Source organism: Symphalangus syndactylus, chromosome 18, assembly GCF_028878055.3.
Source record: "Symphalangus syndactylus isolate Jambi chromosome 18, NHGRI_mSymSyn1-v2.1_pri, whole genome shotgun sequence".
Lineage (NCBI taxonomy): Eukaryota > Metazoa > Chordata > Mammalia > Primates > Hylobatidae > Symphalangus > Symphalangus syndactylus.
Window position 1 is genome coordinate 46,931,412 of NC_072440.2, and position 18,558 is coordinate 46,949,969.

Sequence of the window (18,558 nt, forward strand, 5' to 3'; positions counted from 1 at the left end):
AGCAACATCCTTCTTGCAACCTTATTCTTACTATCCAAACTATGCACTCTTTTGTTCCTTTACCAGTGTTAGCTGTCTTTCTTTTTCCTCATCCATACCTTAACTTTCTACAAAGATAGAATAACCTTAGGAAGGACATTCCTCATGACATCAAGGCTTCATTCAGGCCTGATTTCTCAATTTTCCATTGCTTTGACTTCTGGTGCCTTGAAAGGAGGGACTGTAGAATTTAGAGGGTGGAAATCTCACAATAGGATAGGTTCTTATAATGAGAAACAGTGACTGAAGAGATCAAATGGGGGCACTAAGGCTTCTAAAAAGAAATATGAACCCCTTTTCACTCTACTAAGGTTCATTCATATAATTAAGGACTTCTGACATCAGATTTTTCTAAAATCACAGAGACAGGAGTGGATGAGAATGAAAACATATAGGTTTTTCTCATATCAGAAATTGAAAATGAGAATTTCATAAAATATTTTAGCAATATTTAACCATCCTTTAGAGGGACACTTCATTTTAAGTAGGTGGTTTAAGTCTTAAAGCTTGCTATTTACTATACTCCTCTTTAAAATTTGTGTAACTATTAGTAATTAGTGAAAATTAACTTTTATATGTGTTTATGTAAAGTTAAGCTTTTTAAGAATAATATGTACTGCATTTTTGTTTATTATAGCTTACGCACAAAGTCTGACCAGTTGGTCTACTCACCATTATTCTCCCAGAGGTACCTGAATTGAAGGTATGATTCCTAAAAGAATAAAGCTGGTGTCTAGAGGGAGGGCTGTACTCATTTAACCTTAAAAATTGGGGGATGGGGTGGGTGGAGAGTATAGGAGGGAGGGAAAGAGAATTTAAAAATTTAGCATGTAGCACTGGGTTTGTCATCTGAGATATTTGTAAGGAGAATTAAAGAGTGAAGTATCTCAACAAATTCTAGTTTATACCTAGCATAAAATAATGTACTTAAAAAATGTGAGAACTCATTACTTTTTACAGTCTTTAGGGCATTATTATCAAATTAACCAAGTCTAAAAGATAAAACAAAATGCAGAAAATCCACATATTTTTATTAATGAAATAATTATAGTGATTCATAGATCCTTGTTATCCAAGTAGATACAAATCTCTTTTTTTGTAATTTGCTACTTTTAAATTCAATTGCCCACATCTTTTTGGTTGCTCTGATTTTTCACAACTTTTCCGTAAAATCATTGTAAATAATAAATGTCAACGTGAGATTTAGGTTTCTGATATCATCAGAACCTCTGATATCATCTTTTTGCTTATTATTATAGCTACTAAAATTATAGGCTTGTTTAGTTTAAGTTATTAAAGTTTAGCTACTGCTCTTTTTTTCTATAATGTCCAATTAAACAAAAATGGCATTTACTAAAAATTCTATTAAATATTAAGCAAAAGAACTCTAATATTCAGTTTATATAATTTTCAACAAGTTAAATATACTTTAAAAATCATATCTACGGCCAGGTGCTGTGGCTCATGCCTGTAATCCCAGCACTTTGAGAGGCTGAGGTGGGCGGATCACGAGGTCAAAAATTCGAGACCAGCCTGACCAACATGGTGAAACCGTGTCTCTACTAGAAATACAAAAATTAGCCGGGCATGGTGGCGCATGCCTGTAATCCCAGCTACTAGGAGGCTGAGGCAGGAGAATCACTTGAACCCAGGAGGCGGAGGTTGGAGCGAGCTGAGATCGCGCCACTGTACTCCAGCCTGGGTGACACAGCAAGACTCCATCTCAAAAAAAAAAAAAAAAAAAAAAAAATCCTATCTACAATGAACTTAACCAATATTAAAGGGTTTGAAGGTAGATACCAGAAACCCAGTAAAGTTCATTATAAACATTAGACCAAGCTCAGTAGATCGGTAAAGACCAAACTCACAGAAGTGAGTTTAACTCTTTCAGAGCACCACCTCATTTGCCTCCGAATCCTTCCTACTGAATTTCAAACAAGTGCATTTAAGCTACTCTGAAATGATAACAATTAAAGAATTCTTGCCAAAAGAACATAATTATGGAACAATAGCTTTTTTGGATACAGACCTTCTTTGAGGTCAATCCAGGCATCAACAGAAATCACTAATTGCTTCCTCTAATATTGCCAAGGAATATATATATTTTTTTACTTTAGGTTAGCTTCCATTGCCAAATGACTAGACTGCATTTTCTACCATAAATAATTCATTCTGTTAAAGTTTCATTCATAAAAGACACTGTAGTCAAGTAATATTTCCCATTACCTTGTAAAATAAGTAAATAACAACAACAAAACCCACTGGCTTACCATTTTCCTTCTTCATTTTCATATTGTTGAACGGTATATCCAAACATGTCTTCCACTGGGCCGCTGAAAGTCATTGAATTTTTCACATCAACATTGAATGATACGCAGCAGCGTAGAACAACTTCAGGAGAAAAACAAAAGCCAGTTACATAGAGTTAACTAAGATTCCATCATGTTTTGAGTTATGGAAGGCATTGTTAAGGTTACCATTGAAAGCTGTTTCTATTAGAAAAAAAAAAAGAAGCTCAAAGAATGAAAACTCAAGGAAGGTCTCCACTCTTAACTGTATTACTAACTGTAAATCAACATAAACTAGTTCAACCATTGTGGAAGTCAGTGTGGCGATTCCTCAAGGATCTAGAACTAGAAATACCATTTGACCCAGCCACCCCATTACTGGGTATATATGCAAAGGATTATAAATCATGCTGCTATAAAGACACATGCACACGTATGTTTACTGCGGCACTGTTCACAATAGTAAAGACTTGGAACCAACCCAAATGTCCATCAACGATAGACTGGATTAAGAAAATGTGGCACATATACACCATGGAATACTATGCAGCCATAAAAAGGATAAGTTCATGTCTTCTGTAGGGACATGGATGAAGCTGGAAACCATCATTCTCAGCAAACTATTGCAAGGACAGAAAACCAAAAACTGCATGTTCTCACTCATAGGTGGGAATTGAACAATGAGAACACTTGGACACAGGAAGGGGAACATCACACACCGGGGCCTGTTGCATGGTGGGGGGAGGGGGGAGGGAAAGCATTAGGAGACATACCTAATGTAAATGACGAGTTAATGGGTGCCACACACCAACATGGCACATGTATACATATGTAACAAACCTGCACGTTGTGCACATGTACCCTAGAACTTAAAGTATAATAAAATAATAATAATAATAATAATAAAATAAGAAACCATAATGACTTTAAAGAACACAAATATTAACATTCAAAAAAATTCCATACTAATTTAATATCTGTACCATTCCTAGAGCTGAGGTTTTCAGAATGTGTGGAAAAGAGCAGGCAGAAACTCAGATTCATATATGACTAATACAGTTGCAGATAGTTTTCCAGCAGTGAGCCCTACAGAAAACCATGGCCATCAATGAACTCCGAACAGCTCATTTTCCCATTTCAACTACAGAGGATGCACATATCACCATGTAAAGCTTTATAAAAATAGATGTCTTTGCTGCTTCAAAAGAAAAAGGCAAGCTGATGGTCTCCACTCAGAGATGGCTTCCTATGCAGGCCTGAGATTTGCTCTGTTTCCCTTCCTTAATCAAGTATTGGATGGAAACTTACACGAATTCTCTGAAGCCTCCTTATAATGTTGGTGTTGATAAATTCACTAGTTGTTATCCAGATTAAATCACATGATATATCTAAAGGGTCTACCCAGTGCCTGGCACATACTACATATTTGATGAGGGTTAATTCTTTTTAATTTTCTCATAGTACAGGTTGTGGAAACTCTTAGTAAGTGAGACTGTCTCCTAAAGAGGTTCTAGAATCACCATCTCAAATGGATGGTGCCAAATTCCTGCTTTGGTACTGGTTTTTAAAGTATACTTGTGAAGTTCCAAAATATTCTTCTCCTAGATGTAACTAAGAATTCTTTCCAGGGGGCCATGATGGCTCATGCCTGTAATCCCAGCACTTTGAGAGGTGGGTGGATCACCTGAGGTCAGGAGTTTGAGGTTAGCCTGGTCAACAGGATGAAATCCCGTCTCTACTAAAAATATACAAAAGTTAGCCAGGTGTGGTGGCATGCACCTGTAGTCCCAGCTAATCGGGAGGCTGAGGCAGGGGCACCGCTTGAACCTGGGAGACGGAGGTTGCAGTGAGCCAGGATTGTGCCACTGCACTCCAGCCTGGGCAACAGAGAAAGACTGTCTCAAACAAACAAAACAAACAAACAAACAAAATTATTTCCAAAGAGCACTGTCTTATAAAATTATAGAGCCTCATCAGGTATATTCAGAGGTGGCTAAATTCAGTCTCCTTTGTTAAAACCACCATGTAGCCACATAGATCCTGAAAAATTATCTTTCCTAGTCTTATAAATTGTGAGTGGATTAAGTCACTCTAATATTTTAACCCTTGCTCACTATGAACTTTTTTCATAAATATACTTTAAATCCACACTACTCTAATTTATAATCTTTAAATTTTGGCAACAATAGTAACTGCTTTTTCCTTGAAGAATAAATTCATCAAAGAAACAAAAAAAAGATACACTCATATATCTATTTGTAAAGTCTTTCTTGACCTCCCTACCTAGAAGTAATCTTTAAACTTCTAAAACCTCCTTTCTTATTTTTTAAGAAACCTCTCATGGAGATAATTATTAAATACTATATAGTTATCTGTGTGAGATTTTTCCCCCCAGATTGGAAAATTCCTAAAAACAATGACTCTCTTACTTACCTTTTTTTAATCCTTTATCAAAATCTAGCACAACTCCTTGTACACAGATGGGCAGTAACATATTTTCAGACTGACAGATAACACGTTGAAGGAAGAAGTATGCCAGCTCTAGTTAAAGATGAACTGGCAACTATTTCATCTTAGTTAAGGAAGATTTTATGGAGATAGAAATTTTCAACTAAGATTTTTAAAGGGAGAAAGAGATGAGATTTGGCAGTTAAAAGAAAATGTGTACCCAGGATTTGGGAGGGTCTCTGCAAGTATTAAGACACAGGCCAGGACAAATATGGTTGCAAGATCATGAAGAGATTTGTCTAGCTGGCATGAAGGAAGCAGAAAAAGAACGGGTGAATTGCACGGGTCCTTTTATGTACATTTCCTGTTCATTCTTCAAGGGTGATAGAGAACAGCTGGTTACCATCTTCTGCATAATAGTCTTTCACATATTTGAAGACAGTTTTAAATGCTGCTTACTCTCTAAACTAAATAGTCATGCACTGCATAATGATGTTTCGGTTAATGACAAACTGCGTATACAATAGTGGTGTCATAAGATTATAATACAATAGCTTTAGTGTACCTTTTCTACGTTTAGATATGTTTAGACACACTAATGCTTTACTTTTTTTTCTTTTTTAAGGCTGAGCCTCACTTTGTTGCACAGGCTTGTGTGCAGTGGTGCAATCTCTGTTCACTGCAACTTCTGTCTCCCGGCTTCAAGCTATTCTCATGCCTCAGCCTCTTGAGTAGCTGGGATTACAGGTGCCTGCCACCATGCTTGGCTAATTTTTTTTATATTTTTAGTAGAGACTGAGTTTCACCATGTTGGCCAGGCTGGTCTCAAACTGCTGGCCTCAAGTGATCTACCTACTTTGGCCTCCGGAAGTGCTGGGATTACAGGTGTGAGTCACTGCGCCCAGACGCCATTGTGTTTCCGTAACCTACAGTATACACTATAGTAACCACTTGTAGAGGTCTGTAGCCTAGAAAACATAGGTGATATACAGCCTAGATGTGTAGCTCTACCACCTAGATTTGTGTAAATATACTCTATGATATTCGCACAATGATGAAATCACCTAAGGACACAGTTTGCAGAACACATCCCCAATGCTAGGTGATGCGTGACTGTAGTAGATGCTCCTATTCTTTGCTCATAGGTTTTGTGTATTTATTTTTTGAACAATTTCAAGAAAGCATTTTTTGATACAAGAAATGCATAAAATAATACTTCTGCAGCAGGGATTCTCAACTTTGGTACTATTCACATTTGGGTCAGAAAATTCTTGTTATAAGGGGCTATCCTGTACACTATAGAGTGTTTAGCAGCATCCTTGGCCCCTACCCACATGAAGCCAATAGCACTTCATGAGTTGTCATAATCAAAAATCTCCAGACACAGCCAAATTCCCATGAGGCCAAAATTGTCCCCAGTTGAAAACTACTCTTGAACAGATGAAGACCAGAACATCACCACCAACTATTTTGTTGAAGAAGATGACTGAAAACCAACCATGGGTCATAAATCAGCAGCATCTGTGTCACCTGGGAGCTTGTGAATAATGCAGAACCTCAGGCCCTATCCAGATTCCCTGAATCACTATCTACGCTTCCACGAGATCCCCAGGGCAGCCCTGCCTATTAAGGTTTGAAAAGCACAGCTCTGTAATGTGGTATTTCTTTTTCATAGTGTCAATACAGGTAATGGAAGTTACCTAAATAAAAAATACTCACTATGCTGTAGAGAAAAGGGGAAAAGGATCCTCTTTAATCAGGGTCAATTTCACCCCCCTGAAGGATTTTTCTAGCATGTCATCATCTTTAGTACATTTTCTCCAAAAGCCGTTTGTGGTACCCCCTCCTCAACCTAAGACCAAGCAGTTTTGGTTCCTTTTTGGGCCTGTTTATTTATTCTACATGTTGTGTGGAATGTCTGGGGGTGTGTGCTGTACTTCTTTTTTCATTTCCTGTCCTTAGAGTTCTACAGGCAATTTGCCCAAAATGATTGTAAATCAGACTCTTTTATGTTTTCTGAGGCACCAAAGAGCCTGAAGAACAGGAGATGACATAAAAAAAATAGTTTACATCCAGTTCTTTTGATTTAAAGAAGTGAGTAAACAGTAAAAGCAGCTTTTCATAACTTTTAGTTCAATGTGCATTTTGTTATACTAAGTTGTCTCGGAACTTTATGTACCAGAAGTAAAGCAAAATTGTACTTATTCACAACCGAGCCTCCGCTTCCACTCCCAAAAAAGCAAAACACAGAGGTGGCTTCAGAGACAATATAGAAAAAATACAAAAAATTATGGGAAATAAACATAGATAAGACAGATGTCAAAAGAAATTCTGATTTCACATGTACCAGCAACTGAAAACCAGTAATTTTTCCCCTTATAAATAATAATTATATTGTGTACTCACCATGTGTTACTCTCATTTAATTTGCTAGCAACTCTATAATTAAATACCATTATTATCATCATTCTGAAAATAAGGAGAAGAAAGCTTGGGAAGGCAGAGAAATGTGCCCACGTTTCCACAGGCTTCCAAATCCAAAGTAGTAACCACTATTCATATTAATTCAATTTTTACATCTTAGGCCTAAAACTAGAAAGGACTAGTACAAAGTGATATGAGGATGAGCTTAGAAGACAGCCACATATTAGTCTGCATAACTGCATCTCCTGAGAGGCAAATTTGGGGAGGAGACTTTTCTACAATAGCAATGGGCTGGAAACGATTTGGGGAATGAGTGGAAAGGCTGGGTAAGGAGAAAAGTCCTGGCCACAGAGCTCCAGATCTAACTTGTTGAAGGACTTCAGCTAGAACTTATAGGTCTAGGTAGAAAAGAAATGAAAAGACTTGCTCCCATTCAAATATGGTTATATATGCTATATATGTAAGGGTTAAAAAAAAGAGAAAGATGAAATTGCTGGTGTTGAAGGATATCTCTTATAAAAAGAAATTGTGAGCAATTACTTTACCCCAGGATGGAATTTGATATGTAAGAACACTAAATGAGAAAGAGGGAGAAGCAATCTACAGCTCTACAGTGCTTTCTGCTTACAAACATTTTAAAATATAATAATAAAATAACAACAGTAATGATATTGAGCTATTCAATAATTTGTGGAGGTGAGGCAGGACAGCAGACATTGCCCTCTTTTTGTATATTAAGAAACTGAAGCTCAGAGAGGTTGAGTGATTTGCCAAAAGCCAGGTTGCATTAATGGCAGAGGCAAGATTTCAACATTGATCTTATGAGGCCAAATCATAGGATTTCTGTAACTAGGGTGCTATCGAGTTGGTCTGATTAATAAAAATAAAAATAAAAATAACAACCCAGCTCACAACAATCCTCAAAAGTCTCATAATAGCTCCTAATCATCTTGTAGCTCTGGAGTATTTGAGAATAGGACTGGCAGAAAAAGGATAAATGGAGGTGACAGAGGCTGTTGACAGATTGAAGGAAGCCACCCTCTTGTATGCAGCCTTGAGTTTCAAGAAGTATTACTGTAGCCTGTTTAGTTGTTGGCTTCTTAATAAAGAAATTCTGTCTTTGGACCAGGTGGTTCAGAAATCCCAATCTAGTAATATCAAGATAGGAATATTCAACAACGAATGCAATTCTGAATATTGCAAATTCCAAGCCAACGCAAGAGAGTATCAAATAAATGGTAACAAGGGAATGTATTAAAATGCTATTGCTTTATTTCAATGACTTTCTACATATGTTTACCCAATTTAGAAATAGGAGAAATCATAGAATTAACATTATTTTTATTATTTTTAACATAAAAAATGAAATAATGACATAAGATTAAGACAAGATATAATCATGATTATGTTTTTACAGTGAATGGTTTTAGGGCAAATTCTTTGGTGGTATAGAAAGATAGTGATCCCTGGAGATACATGAACTAATCTTTTCGTCTATATTATTTATTCAATCATTCAGATATTCCACTACTCCACAAATATAACCAAGTGTTTACTCTGAATTGAATATATGGTAGGGCCTGGAAATACAGTCATAAAAAGATGATGCTAAGCCAGGCACGGTGGCTCACACTTGAAATCCCAGCACTTTGGGAGGCCAAGTCAGGCGGATCACCTTAACTCAGGAGTTCAAGACCAGCCTGGCCAACATGGTGAAACCCCATCTCTACTAAAATACAAAAAAAAAAAAAAATTAGCTGGGCATAGAAGTGCACACCTGTAGTCCCAGCTACTCAGGAGGCTGAGGAAGGAGAATCACTTGAACCTGGGAGGCAGAAGTTGCAGTAAGCCGAGATCGTGCCACTGCACTCCAGCCTGGGTGACAGAGTGAGACTTCATCTCAAAAAAAAAAAAAGATGATGCTCCTGAAAAAAAAATGGCAAGCGATTTCACCTCTATGAACCTCAGTTTATCATATTTGAAATGAGCTTAAAAGTAACTTTCAGATATTAATTGCTGCAAGAAATACAAATTATGCATTTAGCAAAAGAGAATGATCAGGAAATGAGCTAACTGATTTCACAGGTAGAATCCAAAGAATCAATATACCATTTGGCAGTTGATTTTTCTTTCAAAAGAGGACTTTTCCCTCATTTTGATGACTGTATCTTGAAACACAATACAGGTATGTTACATCAGTGGGAATGAGACAGCAGATTCATAGACTCATTTTCATAGCAAATTTCCTGTTTCTAAACTTGGCTGCAATGACATAACATAAAGAAAATCTAAGATGAGGGTGTCAGGCCTTCCAAGTGGAAGAGCTAGCCAGGGAGGAGGAGTACAGATGACACCAGTCCATTCAGTTAGAGTCCTTGGATTCTCATCTCAGTTGCTCAAAACATGATGCATATCTGTGATACCACCTAGGATCTGAGCCAATAACAAGTTGGGCCTTCTTTCACTCTAATGAAAATTTACTCCCCTCTAACCTATTTTAAGGGTTGCAAGTCTATTACAAAGACAGGTTGACCCTGCAGTGACTCTTTCTAGTATAGTAATGTCCTACTAATGAATTCACAGACCTGAACCAACTGAGAATCAGACAGCATATCTAGAAAGTATGAGCTCTATAATGAAGAGCTGGAGAGCCCCCTCTCTTCCCCAAGCCTGAGCCCTGGTACATTCTTGGTAGCTCTTACCTCTTTTGCCAAAGCCTCCTGGTGGAAAGAGTTAATTCACCCCATTCACATGGTATAAACTCATAAAGTCATATATTCTCACTATAACTAAAAGTTGATATATTAAGTATTTTCTATAACTCCAAATTTACTTTTATCTACTAAATTCAGATGAAATATATTCCATTTTGAGGCAATACAGGAGGTTGGAAGAAAAACATTTTAGTAATAAGAGTTCATGAAAATTGGAAGCCCTTTTCCTTAATGTATAACAACTTTATAATATTAGTCTTATGGGTCAGAAATTTTAATCAGTTTTATTACGCTTAATAGGTTAAGTGAGTTTGATCTCAGTTTTGATGTATATGGTTGCTGTAAATGATAAAATTTGACTCAAAGTATAACTGAATCCAAAAACTCTACAGTACTACATCATTCTAGTTGGTTTGAAATCTGAAATGAGTATTTTTATAGCACCATAACCTTGAGAAGGAGGAGCCACAGACCTCTAGTGGTAAAGATACGGGGAACAAAGAGAATTAAAATATGACAAACAATTATAGGGCCTTGGCCAATGAGTACAGAATCAACACAACCATTTGGAAATGATGTCATAATCTCAAATACAGAAAATTTATATTTGATGTAAAAAATAATATATCCAACTCAGTGTCTCCTTCAAACAATTGGAACTTCCCAGTACAATTAATGTTAAGAAGAAAATCTGGCTCAAGAAATCTTACCAAAATTCTTTCATCAGAAATGATGTAATATGTCAGCAAGATACTTACCTCCATCAACAAGTGTAGAAAAGCAAATCCAAATAAACACCTCAGTATTTAAGCATTTTCCAAGTTTCATCCTGGGAAGCTGCTTTTTAACTTCATCTTGCCACAGCAAGCGAATTGTTTTGACTTTTAGTGCTAAAGTCCTGTGGCTCTCCAGTTATTACAAATGGTATTTGAACTTCAAAGTGAGTGTGCGTATATGTGTGTATCTGTGTCTGGTGAAAAGGAGGCAAGGAAGTATAGTTCTTGATACAAAGTAGGTGTTTAATACAAGTTTGTTAAATGGGACAGGATGGAATAAATCGAAAAAAATGAAGACTTTCAGTATAAAGGTCATTCTGGCTGTAAGAAGTTGTCCCATTTTATAAGTGCTACCCAGAATAACTCCTAGAGTGTTTCCCAAACATCCTTTCTTAAAAAATCTTCCTTTAAAATTTTTTCTACATAAGTTTGTTCTTTCACAGTGTTTATTTTCTTTTGCAGTATCTACAGACATCTGCTCTTTCCCCATATCCTCCCACCACAAATAATTGCCTGCTTTGCCAGCTCCTCTCAGACCTACTCTTGATCTCTAAAATTCTTAAACAGTTTCAGAAACCAACCCCCTTCACCACATCAGCATCATCTTTCGGATCTATGTTTTACCAAATAAAAAAGTTGCAGAACCTCAGGGGTCCCCGGATCCCACTGTGGGAAACACAACTCGTGTGTTTGTGTAAGCCACATGAGCACAGAACTCTGTTCTCCAGCTGCCCTGGCATCCTGAACGCTGAACTCATTAATTTCTGTGACTGCACAGCATGGAGCACTGCATACGGAAAGGCATACTACACTTCAAAACAAAGCAGGGTGGCATCCTATTCACGTATTTACCCAGAAATATGATATTGTAAGCCTTCGCATGTATAAGAATCTGAATAAAAGCGGTGCTTTTATTAGTGGAATATTTTCCATGAATTTTATTCATTTACTTATAATTTTTTCTCAGTAAGATATTGCCAGTTATAAAGGTATTTTTGTCAGTATACACAGCAGGTGTTTTTGAGGGTCAGTAAAGCAAAGAGGTAGTATACACTGTAAAATAAATTATTTTTAATTTACCTATTAGCTTTAACTGGCAATTGCAAATTCCAGGCACTAAGAGATTCAATTGTTGATTCTCTTATACTATTTAACAGGCTAATTTTTCTGGATGACTTGGATGTGAGCTTTTGAAGGCATACACATGTCCAAGCATAAGGGTGAAACAGGAGACACAGTTACTACTTCACTTACTTTCCTTGCTTCACCTAGGGACAGTGAGTTATCTTACTTCTCTTTTGTTTATTTATATGTTTAATAATTCCAGTGGAAATTACAGAACTGAAAATCATTTCTTTAACCTTGTATACTATTTCTGCTTTCCTGACAAATGAAACTACCTGTTGTGCATGCTAACAAAAATAACTGTAGGATTGGCAATGTGTTGCCAGCTCACATATCTTACTGAGAAGAAATTATATGTAAATTAATAAAATTAATTGAAAAGAACCTGCTAATAAAGGTACAACTTTTTATTCAGGTTCTTTCTTTTAAGGCATGAATGGACAGAGTACATAGAATAGTTGGGTAAGACTTGACCCTGAGATTGAACCAATGACATCCTAAAAGTGTGCAAAAGACAGTATCCAGTTACCTAATGTTCAAATAGTACAAGAAGAGCCAAAAGCTATTCTCCCTTTCCCTAATAGTACAATTAGGAGTTTGGAGGTAAAATTGTTTAGTGAAAACACATTTAGATGTAAATAAAAATAAAATAGAAATGAATGAAAACAAATAACATAGTCAAATATACCTGAAGGTATTTATTTAGATTATTGAAATTTAGGAGTCAAAGTAAAAAGTTTTTTAGAAATATGATCATTCATATGCCTAATGGTATCACCTATAACATATAACATACAATAGGTATTCTTCACTTAGTGAAATTCCAACATATGAAAAAATCTATTAAGTTATGTTGTGACTTTGTTGTTGTTGTTGTTGTTGTTGTTGTTGTTTTGAGGCAGGGTCTCAGTCACTCAGCCTAGGATGCAGTGGTGCAATCGTGGCTCACTGCAGCCTTGGCCTCGCCAGCTCAAGCGATTCTTCCACCTCAGCCTCCCAAGTAGCTAAGACCACAGGCACTTGCCACCATGCCTGGTTAATTTTTGTATTTTTTGTATAGAAAAATACAAAAGTGCTCGTCACGTTGCCCAGACTGGTTTTGAACTCCTGGGCTCAAGTGATCCGCCTGCCTTGGCCTTCCGAAGTGCTGGGATTACAGGCGTGAGTCACCACACCCTGACTCAATGTTGTGATTCCTTAGACTGGAAAATAATTACTGGCATTTTAAGTTATCTACCACATTATTTCAAAAATAAAGCATGCCTAGACTTTTACAAATGTTTTAACTTGTATACAAGGTTTTCAGGACATAATCAAAACATAAAATGAGGTCTACCTATGTTTTATTTTGCTGTGGGACTTAAAAGAGGTGTTAGATTTAGTTTGACCTCTCTTTTTTTTATTTGCCATATTTCTCAGAAACAGGAGGCAAAATATACGGATTCACAATATTTCTTTTGTGATGGAATTCAATTGACTAAATACTTTGTGGTTTAACACACAAGTGGTCAATCACTAACATTAATAAATTAAGGTCTTCATGAAGCTAACTAACAAAATGAAATACTGTGCACACTCTGACAGTGTATCTCAACCAAAACCAAAAACCTATTAAAAAAATTGTCCATCCTAGAGTCACCTAGTAGCTTTAACTAGCAATTCCATATTCAGAGATGCCATTGTTGATTTTCCTATGGTATGTAATAGACTATCTCTCAATGTCTCAGTACTGCTTCTAATCATACACTGCCACTTAAACTAAAATGATTCTGTATAATTTCTCTCCCTTCCTTGCTTCTTCCCAGCTACTTATTACAGCAATTTTCCATTATATCATTCACTACCAAACATTTCCTTCATTCAGAATTTTTTTGGTTCCTCTGCTCAACTAAAAACTTGTCCATTTTATGAAGAGAAAATAAGCCAAACGAATGTAACTTGTTATTCACCTGAAAACGCTTAGAAAAGAAATCAGAAAGTGTTTTAAAGGGCATTAAAGTTTGTTTATAAGAAAATAAGAAAAGTCTCAGTAGCTTGGAATGTTGAAATATTTCAGAAGGCAAGGGTCACTAGAATGCTTGTTTTTGTTTCAGAGGAAAGAGATAACTTTTTGATGCTTTCTTTTCTGTTTTGAGATAACTCTAAACTTTGTTTTCTTAATTATAATTGCTGTTGCTAAGACCAGGATGATCTTTCAGCACTTAGAACATTAGTTGGGCAGTAACATCCTTGGATCCAAACTCTATTTCTATCTAGTAGCATCATCTTTTACATTCTTTCCATTAGTTTTCAAGAGTATCTTGAAACTGAAGTAAATACAGATGTTATAGTCAATATCCCCAAGAACCGGCAGCCAATATTTCCCTTAAATGGAAGCATTCTGATACTTAGAATCACAACACTAGTGACTAAGTATTTGTTACATGTAAGGATCTTAAAATTCAGGGTAGAGGTTACATTTGCATGGGAGAAGGGGAGGAAAAAATTGGGTCTAAAAGGAAATAAAAACATGGCTTTAACTTTATATGTTTTTAGAGGGAAATGCTGACTTTCCACTTCTGATGTTTCCTTCCATGGGGTGAGTGCCTCACTGGTTGTAATACTTCTAGGCTATTTCTCAACCTGCCCTTCCTTCACACTAACTGATTGGTGAGTCTGGAAGGAGATACTGTATGGCCAGCCCCATCCTCTCTTTCTCATTTTCTTTTAGAACTGAGCCTGCCTACGTTAAGAAAATGCTTTGCTTTGTTCGTCCAGTGTCAGGCTCTCAGCTGGTGCTGGAGTGTAGACAGCCTCCTCTAGGGTTCAGTAGTGGGAATTTAATTCATCAGCCATGCTGATTCATCAGTCTGATTCTTCGTCATTTCCCAATTGGTTCTGACCTCAAGTGAGGAAGAGGTTTGGTCTTTACTGGACTTTCTCAAAAATCCTAATAAAGTTTTATTTCTTATGAAAAATAAACAATTACAGAAAAATGTTTAGATTTTGCAAAGCTGGGTAGAGGGCACATTGCTATTTGATACATTATTCCTCATAATTTTCTTGTTTGCTTGAAGTATTTTATGATAAAAATGCTTTTAAATTTTCCCTGTATAATTATCATTATACATTTGGAGACGTAGTAACAGGATACTTCTCTAAGACTTTCTAATTTTATTAAAATTGTCCCCTATTTTCTTAACTATTTCAACAGTGAAATCACAGTGCCATTCTTGCTTCTTAGAGAAGCAAAAATGCACAGAATAGAAGAGCTTGATTGAATGACCTTTATTATCTTTATCCATGCTCTAAAATGTTAATACTTTCAGCCACACTGAGATCAAGGAATGGGCCAGGAGCAGCAGATCTGAGAAGGCACGAGTAGGCAAAGGCGGAGATTTGCTAACTTCAGAGGTAGGCAAAATGAACAACCAAATGGCAGAAATCTGGCCAAGGGTGATTTGTTATGGGAACTGTCATCTCGCATTCATATTCTGGTGTACATGACTGAGATTCAACTTCCAAGTGGGGACCAAAAAAAGACAAAGATTTTGGAAATCAAATTGGCACGATGATTAAAGTTCAATTTGCTTACACAAATATACTGGCCAGAAAAGATACTGACTTGCTAGAATTTTCACTAGTTCCTCTTTCCATAATTTTGTCAGTACTTGTCCACAGTCCACTTTCTTATTTTATGTACTAGCTCTGTGTTATTTTGTCTGGATGGACCATTGCCTCTTCAGAGATGTGCAAATAATCCTCACCATGGAACTGAAATTTTCTTTAAGAAAGAGGCACATGTGCTGCTCCAGGAACTCATAATTCCTTACTCTGGGAGAAATTTAATAAATAGGGAAGTAAATTAAGTAACACTTACTGACTTTCTACTGGCCATTTCTAGTTCATGAATATTAAGCATTCAGGGAAGATGCAAATTAAATAGGTCATCGCCCAATTTAGGATTGGTCAGCATGCAAGAGGTGGACTGAACATCTATTTCTGATGATATCAAGAAAATATAAAGATGGAAGGAAGAAATGCCAAGGTGTTTCTACAATTATCAGCAAAGTTATAGAAAACAAGATATAGAAAGATAAATGCAGATAAATAAGAATATGCATTGGACAATTTTCCTTATGTACTGCAATTTTTGAAAGCTTTCTAACATCAATCATTTCTCACCATTCCATATATTCTTGCAACTCCTTGCTTTTAAGTTGTGATTTGAATCTTGAAAAGGGCAGAAATTTGAACAACCAAACCAATAACAACAACAAAAACAACACCTTGTGACATCAATAGAATCTAATAACTAATTTCCTCAGAAGGGTTTCTTGTATCAAAATATATACGCATACACGTCTATAAATTCATCACCCAATAAATGCTGTCCCATTTTTTAAGCATCATTTTAGACCCATTAAAATGAGGGCTCATTTGACCTTTCCAATCTCATTACTACTCTGGCTCAGAATGTCAAGTAATGGCCATCCTTTAATATGCGCAGTTCCCTGAAACATCTTGTATTCTCAATTGAACTTCTGCTAAAGTTTTCCCCACTTCTAGAAATTCCTTTCTTCAATTCTTAGCCTGGTGAACTCTCCCCAACTCCCCCGATGATAATCATTCTTCCTCTGTTTTTGCAGAACTTTTACACATTTATCCCATAGGATGTATCGCTTTATATTAAAGGTAACTGGTTTACATGTACTAGTCTCCTGTTAGACTGGGAAGTCCTCAGAGTACTTAAAGATAAGAACTTATATTCTCATCCTCAATGCCTAGCACAGTTTCTGGATATGATTAAGAAGGCTTGTTAGCTCTTAGTATCCATTTTTTTCATTAGTAATAAAATCTTTACTTGGGGCAGCAGTATACACAGCTAGAAGACAACATGTAGATATGCATAGCTGTATGACTAAATACTGGCCCAAAAAAAGTAAGTGAAAGTATTGTATGGGATATCCCAGAAATCCCCTGTGCAGAACTGATTCGACTCAGAATGCCTTTTATGTCCTTCTACTTTGTCTTTTATCCTTCTTCTACCTTTCTTCTTTGTCTTTCTCTCAATTATGAACTCTTATACAATAGTTAGCGTTCACTCAACAGAGTGAATTTTGTCCCCTGAGATTCATATGTTGAAGCCCTAATCCCTACAGTGACAGCATTTGGAAATAGGGCCTTTAGAGAGGTAATTAAGGTTAAATGAAACCACAACCACTGGGGCCCTAATCTGATAGGACCATTGTCCTTATAATAAAAGAAAGAGATACCAGATCTCTCTCTCTCTCTCTTTCTCTCCTTCCTTCCCCTTCCTTCCTTCCCCTTCCTTCCTTTTTCTTTCTTTCTTTCTTTCTTTCTTTCTTTCTTTCTTTCTTTCTTTCTTTCTTTCTTTCTTTCTTTCTTCTTCCTTCCTTCCTTCCTTCCTTCCTTCCTCTCTCTCTTTCTTTCTCTCCCTTTCTTCTCTCTCTCTTTCTTTCTTCTTTCTCTCTTTCTTTCTTCCTCTCTCTTTCTTCTCTCTTTCTCTCTTTTTCCTTCCTTCCTTCCTTCCTTCCTTCCTTCCTTCCTTCCTTCCTTTTCTCTCTCTCTCTGTCTTTCTCTCTCTCCCTCTCTCTCTCTCCCCCACCCCCTTTCTCTCTATCTCTCTCCACTATGTACACAGAGATAAGGCCGTGTGAGGATACAGCAAGAAGATGGCCATTTACAGACAGGAAGGGAAGCCTCATCAAAAATCAAGCTGAAAGCAACTTGATTTTGGCCTTCTAGCTTCTAGAGCAGAGGGAGAATACATTTCTGTTGTATTAGCCACCCAGTCTGTGGTATTCTGCTATGGCAACTGAGCAGACTAAGACAGGCTTCCACTGCCCTGTTGAACTATGAAGTGAACTTGAACGGAAGTGATGTGCTAGGTGCTGAAGCAGAAAGATGAAAGTAACACAGGGTTATGCTGACAATAGAGCCACCACACCAGCAATGAACTGCCTTCACATGGACTGTCTTATGTTACGTGTTATTGTACATTGTTCTATATTGCTAAAGTACCTGATCTTCATCGATTCATTGGTAGATGATGTGTTTAATAAAATTTGTTGAATGAATGAATATATCATATGAACATTCTTTTTCCATTAGGTGTCTTATTGATTCTAATTATTATCTCATGTAAGTTTGCAATTCTATACTACCTCATGCAGCCAACTGCTTTTCTTTTTTCTTTGTCTTTAATGGCACAATTCCACAAAGTTAATATACCTCCCCTTTAAATGGCCACATCATAGTTAATGAAGTTATATTTTAATTTAGACAAACATTTATCAGAACAACTTGAACTTGCTTAAAAAAATTACACCTAAATAGACTCTTGCAACAAAATAACCTTGTTCTAAACTATAACTTTACGATCACATAAAGAAAAAACTCAATACCAACAAAAATGGCCCAGGAAAAGTAACATTAGTTAACACTGAGTAAGCTTTCAGAAAACTCTTAATTCTAGCAAGGGCAAGGTAGTAAAATCAGATGGAATAATTTAAGAGAAAGGTAAAATGTCTGGGATATGCATGTTCACTAGGAAACATTTTTCCAGAAAATATATTGTCATAATGTTTTATGGAACCCATAATACAATCATATAATATTATGAGTTCTTTTAAGACCTGTAGAGTTATAGAAGAAGTACATCTTACAAAACTGTGTGAATAATTAAGTTGCATTAGGCTTGGTTGTACTCTTTATGAGACAATAGTCAGTTTACTAAGGGTT

General features: G+C 36.4%; 1 protein-coding gene across 1 annotated transcript in view; it reads right to left on the reverse strand.

The window, feature by feature from the left end:
- The window catches only part of ITGA1 (integrin subunit alpha 1), a 170,887-nt gene that overhangs the window by 106,937 nt on the left and 45,392 nt on the right, over positions 1–18,558 (reverse strand). Inside the window, exon 2 of the mRNA XM_055252682.2 lies at positions 2,310–2,430. Within this exon, the coding sequence (XP_055108657.2) occupies positions 2,310–2,430 (121 nt within the window). The remainder of the gene's footprint in view (positions 1–2,309; positions 2,431–18,558) is intronic.